The 14338-nt window shown below is 36.2% G+C and overlaps 2 protein-coding genes and 3 long non-coding RNA genes across 5 annotated transcripts in view; 4 read left to right on the top strand and 1 right to left on the bottom strand.

Moving 5' to 3' along the window:
• Window positions 1-12637, bottom strand: part of LOC144032117 (galectin-8-like) — a 23610-nt gene extending 10973 nt beyond the window's left edge. Inside the window, exon 1 of the mRNA XM_077539808.1 lies at window positions 12578-12637. Coding sequence (XP_077395934.1) covers window positions 12578-12589 — 12 coding nt within the window. The 5' untranslated portion in view covers window positions 12590-12637. The remainder of the gene's footprint in view (window positions 1-12577) is intronic.
• On the top strand, window positions 1661-2943 carry LOC144031850 (uncharacterized). The gene is made up of 3 exons (XR_013287616.1): window positions 1661-2357; window positions 2430-2531; window positions 2597-2943. It is a non-coding gene; the product is annotated as an uncharacterized LOC144031850 (long non-coding RNA).
• Window positions 5779-6290, top strand: LOC144031425 (uncharacterized). Its single transcript, XR_013287533.1, has 3 exons — window positions 5779-5856; window positions 5937-6062; window positions 6138-6290. It is a non-coding gene; the product is annotated as an uncharacterized LOC144031425 (long non-coding RNA).
• LOC144032120 (uncharacterized) lies at window positions 8773-9977 on the top strand. The gene is made up of 4 exons (XR_013287689.1): window positions 8773-8919; window positions 9182-9202; window positions 9288-9437; window positions 9805-9977. It is a non-coding gene; the product is annotated as an uncharacterized LOC144032120 (long non-coding RNA).
• A 175-nt stretch (window positions 12638-12812) lies between the features above and the next one.
• Window positions 12813-14278, top strand: LOC144032118 (interferon alpha-inducible protein 27-like protein 1). The gene is made up of 4 exons (XM_077539809.1): window positions 12813-12973; window positions 13086-13118; window positions 13225-13386; window positions 14106-14278. Exons 1-4 carry the CDS (start codon window positions 12964-12966, stop codon window positions 14189-14191), a joined length of 291 nt encoding a protein of 96 aa, XP_077395935.1. The 5' UTR covers window positions 12813-12963; the 3' UTR covers window positions 14192-14278.
• The last annotated feature ends 60 nt before the right edge of the window (window positions 14279-14338 follow it).

Here is a 14338-nt window from a genome sequence, read left to right as displayed (position 1 = left end):
TACAGTTTTTGTTTTTTGTTTTTTTCAAAGACCAGCTCAGTGGTCAAGTGGTAGAGTGTCCACCCTGAGACTAGGAGGTTGTGGGTTCAATCCCCCGGCCGGGTCACACCAAAGACTTTTAAAATAAACGACCATGGATTGAGTAAGCCATTTCTTAAAAAAAAACAACGACCATGTTTAGTAAGGTGTTGTTTTTTTTTTTTTTTAAACGACCATGTATACGAAGGCGTTTTTTTTAAAAAAAAATTTTTAAACGACCATTTATAGTATGGCGGGTTTTTGTTTTTTTTTGTTTTTAAACCGACCATTTATAGTCAGGCGTTTTTTTTTTTGTTATTTCAAAGACCAACTCAGTGGTCTAGTGGTAGAGTGTCCACCCTGAGACTGGGAGGTTGTGGGTTCAATCCCCCGGCCGGGTCACACCAAAGACGATAAAAATAAACGACCATGGATACAGTTAGCCATTAAAAAAAACAACAACAACAACCATGTAGAGTAAGGCGTATTTTTTGTATTTCTTTATTTTTTTTCAAACGACCATGTATAGTATGGCATTTTTTTTAAATTTATTTATTTTTGTTTTTTTCAAACGACTATGTATAGTATGGCATTTAAAAAAAAAAAAAAAAAAAAAAAAACGACCATGTATAGTAAGGCATTTTTTTAAATTTATTTATTTATTTATTTATTTTCAAACGACTATGTATAGTATGGCATTTAAAAAAATAAAAATAAAAATAAAAGGCCATGTATAGTATGGCGGGGGTTTTTTTGTTTTGTTTGTTTTTTAAAAAAGACCATGTATAGTAAGGCTTTTTTTTTTTTTTTTTTTTTTTTAAAAACGACCATGTATACTAAGGCTTTTTTTGTGTGTTTTTTTCAAACGACCATTATAGTAAGGCGTTTTTTTGTTTTTTTTGTTTTTTTGTTTTGTTGTTTTTTTAAACAACCATGTATAGCATGGCGTTTTTTTTTTTTAAAACGACCACGTATACTATGGCGTTTTTTTGTTTGTTTTTGTTTTCAAACGACCATGTATAGTATGGCATTAAAAAAAACAAAAAAAAACAAAAACAAAAAAAAAACGACCATGTATAGTAAGGCGTTTTTTTGTTGTTTTTTTTTTGTTCAAACGACCATGTATAGTATAGCATTTAAAAAAAAAAAAAAAAAACGACCATGTATAGTAAGGCATTTTTTTTAAATTTATTTATTTATTTTTTTGTTTTTTTTCAAACGACTATGTATAGTATGGCATTTAAAAAAAAAAAATTAAAAAAAAAAAGGCCATGTATACTATGGCGTTTTTTTGTTTTGTTTTATTTTTTTCAAACGACCATGTATATAGTATGGTATAGTATAGTATGGCGTTTTAAAAAACAAACAAACAAACAAAAACGACCATGTATAGTATGGCATTTAAAAAAAAAAAAAAAAATGACCATGAATAGTAAGCTGTTTTTTTTTGTTTTTTGTTTTTAAAGACCATGTATACTGAGCCCTTTGTTTTTTTTTTCCAAACGACCATGTGTAGTATATTATATATATATATATATATATATATATATATATATATATATATATATATATATATATATATATATATATATTCAATTCCAAGATTTTACTCAAGTTACAAGCTTTGTAGAAAATAAAAATAGAAAAATGCAATTAATCATGATTAATTATGGAATATTGTGCGCCGCCAGGCTTTTAAAGTAGCGGGGGAAACACTGCTGTTACACTGTTTGCACATCTTGTTTGACTCTTGTCCGTTTCTCTTGGTCTCTCTCGATATAGTTAATGTTTTCAAATATGTTTATACTGTTTTAAAGTAGACCTTGAAAAAAATCATCAGTATCATAAAAGCGATAAAAGCGTTCTACTAACACGTGAGAGGTTTATGAGTGTCCCAGAATGGATTGTGTTGGTGTGTCTGCGTTTAGGTGCAGCCGAACACTTGTTTGATCTACATATGAATCACTGAAGGACGACAGATATTTGCCAACCTGAGGTGACCTGGATACACATATTCGGATTGCACGTGTCCGGTCAGCGCTTCACGCTATAAAAGCCTGACAACTGTTTTGTTCTTCAAACGAATGCTCAAAATTCTCCCGTAACGACCACTTGAACAACTGAAAAAGAAAACATGGGAAACGGTGAGCACGTTTTGAACTTGAGACAAAAGCCTTCGCTTGTATCCTAATCAGTTGGTTTGTAATGAGCGACGCCGTTTTTTACTGTCACCATCTAAATTGATGATTTTGGCTTCCTTTCAATTCTAAATCTAAAATGAACACATTTTTTCCATATTTTTTTTTCATCAGGACATTCCTCTCCTGCATCTACACCAGGTAAGATTTACTGTCAAAATGATGTTAGCGTCAGAAGCTAAACTGCCAAATTTTGTTGACTTCTTTGACCAGGAGTAAATCCTCGTCTGACTTGGGCTTCTACCCGACCGAACCCGATCGCCCCAACTGTCGCGACAAACCCTCCCATCAGCCCTGGACTGGCATTACTTCAAGGTACATTTTCAATTAAATGGTCATTTCAAATGTTTAGAATACTAAAGTGTGACGTTACTTTGTAGGTTTCCCTCTAATCAATTTTGCTCCGAGCTCGAGGGGACTGATGGGCCCGTGACGTTTCCCTTCAGGAAGAGGCGACGTCACTGCTTCTCCATATTTCAAACCTGTATTTCACATTTAACACAAAATGGTGATTCAACTGTGACTCAAATGAGGACAAATGAACTTGTATATAGCCTAACGTTTTATATCTTCAGTTACTACAGAACTGATTATTTTGGATTTTATGAATCCTTTTCAATAATACATTCATGTTGAAGAAATATGTACAGTATTCAAATGTTGTTGTTGTTTTCCGGTGTGGATTTGTAAGGGATCAATAAAAGGGCTTGTTTTCATTTACATGTCACGTTTTGGTTTGTGTGGTTGATTGTTTGTTTACATGTTGCATTAGCATATCACACATTGACCCTAATGGGGTTTTCACCAGTGTTGTTCCGATACCGATACTGGTATCGGCAGAGGTGCCGATACTGCATAAAAACAGTGGTATCGGTATCGGTGACTACTCACAAGTAACATGCCGATACCATTAATTCACTAATATAGGATTTTGGATGCAGCATCTCGTGTCTTGCTCGTGCACAAAATTCACTGATATGTGACATGTTCACTGCATGCCGATCTAAGATATCCGATTGGCCCTTGAATGCTCTCAACCAATGGCAGGACAGCTTTTTCATGTTGAGGAAAAAAAAAAAAACGTAAGTATTGGTATTGTATCGGCCGATACTGCAAAGCTGGGTATCGGTATCAGTATCGGGAGCAAAAAAAAACGGTATCGGAACAACACTAGTTTTCACACACTGGATTGTGAATCAGAATCCTAATTAATCATTGCAATTAAGTCAGTGATTCCCAACCAGGGTGCTGCGGCAGAGAAAATGGACTATTTGATCATTACAAATGTAATGTAGATGAGTTCATCTGTCTGTGCCAGGTATAAGATGGCCAAGTGGCCCGTGCAATCATTTCTCTGTAGCTAACTTGACCTGTCAATAAAAGCACACATCGTCATGCTTTCATCACTTTGCCACAAACAACAGCAAGGCCCGATTGGACTGTATGTGCATATGCAAGTGGAAATATTCATTCTTGACTCATAGACAGAGGGGTTAGCAATACCGTCTAAAACAAAGACTCAGAAAAAAAGTGGATACGCAAAGTTGGAATCTGTGGTTGAATGTATAAGATTATCTTATCAATAAAGACTTTCAGAAGTTATCTGGATGTGGGCTGAACCCAGAAGCTGCTGTCAGCAAAATGAGATTTTATGAGGGGGTATTGGAGGACAGTGGAATTTATAACAGACAGGAAGTGTTTGCGTATGCATCCAAGGCTGTTAGATAGTCTACTGTGTGATGTGAATAGTGCTTTAGAAAAACAAAAAAATGAGAGAAAATAATTTTTAAAAAATGATTTCATTTTCCCTTCATATTTATGAACACTTTGCACTGCACGGCTATACATGTGCATATAAGGGGAAGTCAACCTTCAACATTTTTTGACAACAATATATTATATGTGACCTCACTAGTCTAAACATGACATTCTAACTAATATTACATTTGTAGAATATGAGCTATGCAGCAAAATCCAGCTGTTCTTGTCCATCTCGGGGGGGGGGGGGGGGGGGGGGGCATTTTGCCACCACTTGCTGTCGACTGAAGATGACATCACAGTTGCTCAATCACAGTTGACCTGTTTTCTGAAGCTGAGCTCTGATTGGTTGTCACCTCAGGCCTGAGAAACTGTGATGTCACTTTCACTTTGCAAGTGGCAATATGGCCGCCTTCTGATACTGATAAAAAAAATTGCTGGATTTTGCTGCTTAACTCATATTCCACTAATGTAATATCAACCAGAATAGCTCGTATCATGGTCATCCTAAATTTGAGGGAAACGTGTGGCTATATACATTTGCCATTATGAGTTAGCATTAGCATTGAGGTAGCAAACTAACACATAATATTATGAAGAGAAATTGTGTTTAGTCCTGAAAATTGTACAAATAGTTTATTTGTGCTTTTGCATATTTAGAAAAATGTTACCAATTTATTTGTAATATGGCAGTTGGGTTATTATTTATAGTTTTGGAATTTTTCATTTTAGTTAGTTTTTATTAGTTTTCAGGGTGGTTCTGTTAGTTTTATATTAGTTTAGTTTGTTAAAAAAAATGCTTAGTTTTTGTTTAGTTTGTTAGTTTTAGTATTAGCATTAGTTTTTTGTTGTTGTTTTTTTAAATGTGTATTACTTGTGCGCAATATTTAAAAAACAGCATGGGCGCAACGTCGTCTGAAGGTGCTTTTCTATTGGCTGTTGCTAGATGATGTCACTTCTGTGTGACATACTTTCAAAGGTCATTATTATTATTTATTACTAAAAATCACATTTAAAATCATCCCCAAAGGCTCATGCAGTAAATTAATTACCAAAGACTAAAACGAAGGACATGTTTGATGTAATTATAGTTAGTTAGTTATAAAATGTAGTTTCATTTAGTTTTCGTTTTTTAAAAAGCATTTTCGTTTTTATTTTATTTCGGTAACAATATTGTTTTTTTTTTATTTTAGTTTTAGTTTTTTCATTAGTTTTAGTTAACTAAAATAACCTTTAATGGCACCTGTTTTTCGATTCCATCCCTTCTTACTTTGACCACCTCCAAACATTTTTGTTTTGTTTATTTTATTTGAACTGAGTCAAATGCCATTTTTAGCATATGTCGCGGGCCGCAAATGGCCCCCGGGCTGTAGTTTGGACACCCCTGCGTTAAATTATTCATCAAACGAATTTTGTTTTATTCTTTTTGGTTACGGAGATTGTTTTGTTGTCCTGTTGATTGTGAAATCTTACGTTTTATCAATTGTAAAAAAAAAAAAAAACGGGGAATAAAAAGTAGGGTATAAAAAACGTTTATCAGTTTCCCCAGAATGAATTGTCTTTTCAAAGGTTCACGATGCACGTGTTGACTTTCACCGATTAATCATTGAATTTGCACAGCCTCAGGTGACCCAAATACATGCGAATGCTTCTGCTCGGTCAGCTGTTCAACTATAAAAGCGTGACAACTGTTTTGTATTCCACACAAACGCTCAACATTCTCACTTAACAACCACTTGAACAAATAAAAGAAGAAAACATGGGAAACGGTGAGTGCATCTTCTTTGCTTCCTTTCGAAATGTACTCATGAAGTTGAAAATGAACACATTATTATGCCATATTGTTTTGTTTTTACATCAGGTCATCCCTCTCCTGCACCAGGTAAAGATTTACTGTCAAAATGATGCTCGTATCAGAAACCGATGCGCAAATAAATAACTTTTTGTTACGTCTTCCGACAGTGGTAAATCCTATTCTGTTTGCGCCCCGTGTGGGCACGACAATCGGTTACCCTCAACCGAACCCGTTCGCCAGCACCGGAGTGGCGACACCAACTCCCATCAACGCTGGAGTGCCGTTGTTTCAAGGTACACTTCGCTGAAGGTGGTGATCGTGTTTCATTTCATCTGTTTCGAATACTAAAATGTGATATTACTTTGCAGGTTCGCCTTTACTCAATCTGGCTTTAGGGCCGATGTCCCCAATGGGCCCCGGGGGTTTCCCTTGAGGAAGTGGCCACTTCGCTGGTTTTCTATCTTTCGAACGTGTATTTTATGTAGCACAAAATGGGGATTCAAATGAGGACAAATCAACTTGTATACTAGCCTATTTTTTTTTTTTATATCTTGTTAATACAATACTGATTATTTGGATTTTGTGAATGCATTTTAATTTTGTCGAAGAAGTATGTACAGTATTGTTTTCAACTGTTTTTGTTTTTCTGATGTGGGCTTGTAAGTAGCAATTAAATGGCTTTGTTTACATGTCACCATTTTGTGTTTGTTTGTTTGTTTGTGTTAACACAGTGGTGTCCAAGCTACGGCCCGGGGGCCATTTGCGGCCAGCCGTCCATTTTTCAGTGGCCCGCGACATATGCTAAAAATGGCATTTGACTCAGTTCGAATAAAATAAAAACAAAAAATGTTTGGAGATGGTCAAAGTAAGAAGGGAGGGTATCGAAAAACACAGGTGCTATTAAAAGTTATTTTAGTTAACTAAAACTAATGAAAAAACTAAAACTAAAATTCAAAAAACAATTTCATTAACGAAATAAAATAAAAACGAAGATGCTTTTTTTAAAAAAAAGAAAACTAAATGAAACTACATTTTATGTTTACAAAACTAACTAAAATAAAACTAACTATAATTAAAACAAAAATGTATTTTGTTTTTAGTCTTTGGTAATTATTTTAATGCATGAGCCTTTGGAGATGATTTTAAATGTGATTTTTAGTAGATTTATTTATTTTTTATATATAAACCGGAATAATGACATCCCGCCCATTGTGTTTTTTAAATATTGCACACAAGTAATACACATTGAAAAAAAAAAAAAAAAAAACTAAAACTAATACTGAAACTAACTAAACTAACACTAAGCATTTATTAAAGAACTAAAACTAACAAAACCACCCTGAAAACTAACTAAAACTTACTAAAAAATTAAAAAAAACTCAAAACGAAATAAAAACTAAAATGAAAAATTCCAAAACTATAATAAACCAACTGCCATATTACAAATAAATTGGTTTATATACTGTAGCATTTTTCTAAATATGCAAAAGCACAAATAAATTATTTGTACAATTTTTACTTGTTAAAGCGAAAGCAAAACAAAGATGTTGTTGTCATGATGTGTGGACTGAAGTCCAGATGCAGCCGTGTGTAAAACAAGTCCATAAAAAAGGCGAATGGGAGGACTGTGGAATTTCCCACATGTTGATACCAGTGGACTTGTTGAACTTTCTATTTTCAGCTGCGATAGGCTCCAGTTTACACGAGTCCCGATCGACAACAATCACTTAACAAAATCACCTTCAGAAATGAATGCATATGCAACGTCAATGTATTTGGTTGAATGTACTGTAAAAGATTATCTTCTGAATAAATAGCGGCACTCTAAGGTTATCATGATGTGGGCTGACCACAGAAGCTGCTGTGAGCAAAACAACACCATATAAAGGAAAGGAGGAGAGGGGAGGAAATTCCTAACAGACAGGAAGTGTTTGTGTTGTGTATGTTTCAAGGACATTCGGGGCCATTATTATGTACAGGGTGATTTATTTCTAGAACAGTTAGATACTTAAGTGTCACTTGAAGTTTGCTCAAAAATGCCATATAACTGTAATATAATTTAAGTATGGCTACACTGTATGGGTAGAAAATAAACCACAAAACAAAATAAGAGCTATTTTTAATTTTAATAAATACATATTAATGTTGTTTTGTTCTTAAGTCAGTGTCGCATCACCAGTTAGCTATTTATTAGAACATACGCGTCTCTTAATAGTCTCACACTTGCCCGTAATCACAATTTGTTGACATTTTGAGCTGTCGTTTTTTAGTAGGCCACCATTGCCAACGACTACAGCGCTCATCATGCGATAATACATTTTTGCTGATTTTTGGTGAATATTTTTGACAATCTGCAACTACTTTTGTTACCTAAGTGTCTCCTACGCGTCTATGACAGATATGTCGTTTTGAGCAGCCATAGTTAGTGCACAATGCCAACTACTATATCAGAATGAGAAAATGTGTTTTTGTTGATTTTTGGTGAATATTTTTGTCAATTTGCTAATGTAACACATTGATTTGTCAACACGTATTTTGTTTACGACAACGGTCAAAAAACTGTTTGCCTTCCACCTTTCCACCCACACCTGCCAGTCATTATCCTATAACTCAATTTAATTATTTCCTGGGGGCACATGCGCCACCATGTGGCAGAAGCCAGCACCAGCAACCACACACAAAAAACGAAAGAAAACTAAGAACACTGAAATTTGGCTCCAACACAGTGGTTTACCATTTGTAGTTAGTTAATAGCCTAATACCGTTTTTTGTTTTTTTTGTGGTGATTTGTCCCTCATAGGGTAAATGTTAAAAGTGAAACATCGAATGTCTAGCCAAATTTACTCGCTGACTGGGCGCCGAGTGGACAACAACAACAACAGCAACAACATTTGAGTTATTCTATTATGAAAGAATGTGACATGAACGTGTTTGACCTTCTGGGTACACTTTCACTTTCGGTTTGACTGCCCCCCTCCCCAACCCGGTTCCCCCTCCCTAGAACCAATCAGCGCGGTTGAATCCACCCTTTGCCCGCCCACCAGCGCCCACCGCCCAAAAAGACACTTTTGCAAAGGCTTTGCACTTGATCAAAACCGCTTCCTGCTTGCTACGTCGAGAAGAGAAAAGAAGAGAAGGACAACATGGGAGGTGAGCAACGCGTTTGACAAAGACGAGTTTATTCTTGCGATGCGCTTTTGTTACATTTTCGATTGAATTTCAAAGTGCGTCACCTGGCGTCGGTCGAACTTAGAGGTTTGGGTTTTGAGGGGCGTGGTTAAATCGACATATTTTGTGGCTCGCTGTAAAATTGTACTGTAGTACATGTTCGAAATACAGATTGCAAGCTAACTTTTGAATTAAAGTTATTACTCTGCTACATCTGAAGTCAAGTCTTCTTTTGTTTCATCAGGCAGTTCATCTGTTCCAACCAGTAAGTTTGATTGATTATTTGTTTTACATGATCATTGAAAGCAGAACTATAAGGACCACTAACTTGCACGTTTGTGGCACTGCAGGCTCCATGCTTTATCCGTCCCCTGCTGGGACAACTATTGGTTATAATCGGAACCCAGACCCCACCATGATCACACCTTTCCAGTCTCCACCATCTGGCCTGAGCACACCTTTCCCGTCTCCACATTCTGGAGCTGGCGCATCAACAGCAGGTTCTTGCTTTTGCAGCTTTAAATATATGCAAAAATATATATCCCATCGATTACAATTCATGCAATAGAAGTAGGCTGCCCTTCCTGTCTCGTGGCCTTGTACTAGACACCATCTGGTGGTCAGTCAATGTTATTACAGGGTTTTGGCACCACCTTGTGAGACGTAAGGACTTTATAGAAAGTGTACAAAGATACAAAATTCTGGATCACCATCTTGTCCCTGAATTAAAAAGAACAACAACAATAATAATAATAATAATAATAGTGAAACTACACTCCAGACTATTTAAACACATTCCATAAACAACGCATGAATAATTGTACTTTACATAGTGTGACAATTTTAATGTGTCATGTCTCATTGAAGGTTCTGCTCCTGCTCCCAACCCCGGCCCTGGGATGTCCCCGTTCTGAGTCCTCACAATGACCTCTTCTAAAGAAAGTCCACCATTGCAAATGGCTTGTTCTCATTATAAAGAGTATATATACAGCAACGCCTGTTCTTAAAGCGCTTTATAAATAAAGCCTTTGTCACTTGGGCCTTCGGTTGTGTCTTTTTAATGTTGCTGCATACATCAACAGTATTACAGAGTACAGGGAAACCTTTTGACAAGAGATTGCATCCTATTAGGCTATGACCACCTGCTTACTGAAGCTGAGCCATAATTGGTCGTTACTTGAACCCTAACCCCGGTAAGAAGGAAATATTCCGTTTTTAAAATAAAGGCCGAGACGCCGAGTTGGGTTTACCTGTCAAAATGTAAACAAAGCCCAACGGATGGGATATAGATTTTTATTGTGTCTCAGTATTTTCGATTTGAAAAAGCTGTTGTTGTTGTTTTTTTTAATTGGTTAATTGTTGTATGCATTGTCCATTGCATGTTCAGTTTTGAAGATTTTGTCATGGTTATCTGATTATATGACATTCTCTAAATTGACAGGAGTTTGACACTTTTTATGCTTGTCATCATTATAATTTGAACAATACACGTATGTGGTTTGATGAAACTGAACTACTATTACATTCAACTGCACAAGAATTTTATCCATTCGTTTATTTTACATTTTCACCTTTGATGGAGTGTGTCTTAGTTATTTTTGCATAGATGTCTGCACCATTTGGTTACATAAAGTTTCTGGATTTTGTTTCCTGAGCTTCTAAACAACCAACCCATTTCTGATGTAAAACCTTTTGAAAAGTAGCTCACATTTTAGTACAGTCACAGAAGTTGGCTTGGTCGATTCTGTGTGAGGCTATTGTTTTGTTTGTTTTTTTGTGGCAGTGAACGGTTTTGTTTTGTTTTTAATCCCAAGTTTAGTAAAGCAGGCATCAACACGCTAACCTTTCTCTGCAAGATGAATTCTCGCGGTATTTGTGAGTTCACAAACTCCGGAGAATACATCTTGGACCGAGCCCGTTGATTTCCATCGATACGAACCGCTGGTGGTTTGGACCAATCACAGAGTGACATTGTGGTTGGGGCGGGACATGCAGCTGTGACGACACCAGGAAGCCGACGCCGGGGCAAACAAACAAACCTAACTAAAAAAATGTCTCTCTAACCCAGATTCAATTTGGTATTTTATTCCCAATTATATTTTCAACAAAATTGGTGGGCTACATTTTCTTCTTCAATGTAATTTTTTGCCAAACAAATTACCTGTCAAGTTATCAAATTTTCATCAACAGGCCCTTCTTGCTTGGCTTTTGGCTTTTGTTCACAATTTTTCTCCCCACAAAACTTTCCTTTGGAACAATTCTACTATACTTGTCAGAAATAAGTCTATATTCCTTCATACTTGGTATGAAAAAGGAATTAACCATGTTTGTAATTTATTTGATGAATCTGGTAGTATGCTGTCTTATGAACAATTCATGTCTGTCCATGATTTTCCAGTTCCCTTCAAGACCTTTAACTTAGTAGTACGTGCTATTCCAAATGGGCTGGTTCAACTTATGGTGAATCATTTAAAATATAATAGAACTGTTTTAACACTTCCTGTTTTGAAACTTGATGGAATTGAATTAACAGACACAAAATGTAATAATAAACATATACGCCAGATTTTACAAAGAAAGAACAAAATTGTGCCTAGAGGAAAGTTTTTTTGGGATTCTAAAATTATAGATATAAATTGGAAAAGAGTGTGGCTTTTACCTTATAAATATTGTATTACTAACAAAGCCAAGGTCATACATCTTAATATTTTACATAATATATATCCTACTAATTATTTTATATCCAAATTTGCCGATATTAGCAACCTTTGTTCTTTTTGTGAAAATGAAGTTGAAACTGTATCTCATTTGTTTTATGAATGTGTGATTACTAAACAGTTTTGGTGTGATTTAGTGGCTTTTTTCTTTAAAGCTTCTAAAACCTCTTACAATCTTAATCTAAAGGATGTAGTTTGCTACTATAGTAACTCAGAAGACAAAAACTTTGAATATTTACTTAATTTTGTTATTCTTTATGCTAAGTTTTTTATTCACAAACAAAAGTTTTCAAAATCCAACCCCAGATTTGTGTGTTTCCTTTTGGAATTGAAATCTATTTTCAAAGTTGTTAAATTAATCAACAATAAGAAAAGCAGTAAACTGTCAAATCTGTTAGAAGTCTTTCTCTTATGATGATGCGTTTGTGTAATATCCAATGATGGTTGACCTGTGTTCATGTCAATGGTTATTTTTTCTTTTTTGTATTTTTCTATCTTTAAACTGTGTAACGATTTTCATATATGTTATGTGTGTAAGACGTATTCTTAAATGTATAGGTGTGTTAAACTGTGTTAATAAAAGCATAAAAAAAATTAAAAAAAAAACCTAACATGGACGCTGCAATGAATTCTGTTCTTACAGAATGACTCACAGTTTCCTTGTTGAATGTTGAACAGCAAGAAGCGCTTAAGCAGCATTCTTACGTGTGACTGCAGCATGAGTGCTGAGACGTGACAGGTCCGGCAAAGCCGACTTGAATTATTAGTTGACTCACTTGCTTTGTACTTGTGCTGGATTATATTTAAAAAAAAAAAAACAACTGCTATACTCACGGGAATCGTTTGGAAGGTAGTAAGGTAAGCTTTTGTCACTCAAAATTACTTCACATACAAAGTAACTTGAAGATTAGTACGTTTCTTACCTCTGCAGACATTATTAAGCTGATGAAAAAGGCGTTGCGCTCCGTGGTGACGTTTGTTCAATTGTTAACTTGGAGGTTTGCTCGTGCCCGAGAAGTCGTGCACGCCCCTGGCCGCGTACACGTCGCTGGGGTCCATTCCGCGTTTCGCCAAAGGGGTCGCAAATGTGCAAAAACTCTGAATCCTTCTTCCTGCCACTTTAATCTGTTCTACAGAAACGAAACTTAATTCTCTCCATCCATTGAAAAGGTTTGCGAGCAACGCCCTCTTTTGGTCTTCATCCACTTTCGTTTTTCCGGAAACGACACCTCACATGAACAAATAAAAACGACCCAGGCTGAAAGCACTGCGGCCATTTTCTTCTAGACAAGGACCAAGACGAGACAACATGGGATTGTGTGAGTCTCTCGCTTCTCTCTCTTTTTTTTTTTGACTATCGATCACGTAGACTAGTAAGAAATGAAATGGAGTTGAATGAAACCTTCCAACTTGTACTGTTTTGATTTTCAGTGACGGCTGCTCTTGCTGTTGCTGCGGGTGCAAGTAAGATGTTGATTGAGTGATCACAAACAGCCTTTTGTGGAGAAGTACAAATTGATATGTTTTCACTGATGTGATGTGGTGTGGTTGACTTCACTTTCCGTCTAAGCTGGTTCGGTGGTTCTGGCTCCGGTGCTGTTGGGAGTTGCCGGCTTCACTTCCGTTGGGATCGCGGCAGGCTCCTACGCAGCCGGCATGATGTCAACCGCAGCCATCGCTAACGGAGGAGGGGTGGCGGCGGGCAGCGCGGTGGCTCTCTTGCAGTCTGCAGGTACAGTCAGTAAAATTATGACCTATCCCCAATTCAACTTCGAGATCACAACTATGTGTTTTGTGCAGGAAATCTAACTGGCTCAGTCAGAACTTGAGGAAAATTTAGGCATATGGAGCCACAATACTGACAATAAGATATTGAGAAAAAATAAATAAATATATATATATATATATATATATATATATATAAATTGTGGGAAAAAGCTGCATTGACATTGAAACAAGTACAGTAAAAGGTATTAAAAAATAAAATACAGACGTGGAAAAAAAAAGGCTATTTTCTTTAAGCATATTTATATATATATATATATATATATATATTCAGTTTCACCTCTGGTTTTCAGCTTTAATTCTCTTTTTCTCAGTTTGAATTTATTAGCAGTACTTTAACAATGAAGGGCGAGGTTGGTGGGCGGGGCTTTGAGCACGAGAAGGCCGTCCAGCTTTTCAGGAGAGTAGAGAGGAAAGCGCGCCCTCTGTCGGCTAATGGCAATACCTGAATTGAATACTGTACCTGTGCGACACTTTCAAACGTCCTTATTCCGGTTAATATGAAAATTAATCTACTTAAATCACATTTAGAATCACCCCCAAAATAATCGTGCATTAAGTTACGCCACATGCGCCACAACTTGTATAAATAGCTGTATGGTTTAATCCAAGTAAATGAGAAACGTGGTAAATAAATGCAGTGTTTCTTTTCTCGCCGTATTGTAGGCATGGCTGGTTTGTCGGGCGCTGCCTCTGCAGCTGTGGCCGGTGCAGGAGGTACTGTGGGGGCAATCATCGCTGCAGTCGTCTGAAGCCAACCTTCATGGCAATTGGATACTATTATGTCAATGATATGTATCCTAAGTCAATAAAACGTCAGTTTTGGCATCAGTTCATTATCTTTGGTTGGAATGAATGAATCCGAGTTCCTGCATCACTAAACCATGATTATTCTTATT

Source organism: Festucalex cinctus, chromosome 12 (assembly GCF_051991245.1).
Source record: "Festucalex cinctus isolate MCC-2025b chromosome 12, RoL_Fcin_1.0, whole genome shotgun sequence".
Lineage (NCBI taxonomy): Eukaryota > Metazoa > Chordata > Actinopteri > Syngnathiformes > Syngnathidae > Festucalex > Festucalex cinctus.
This window is presented reverse-complemented; position numbering and strand designations above follow the sequence as displayed.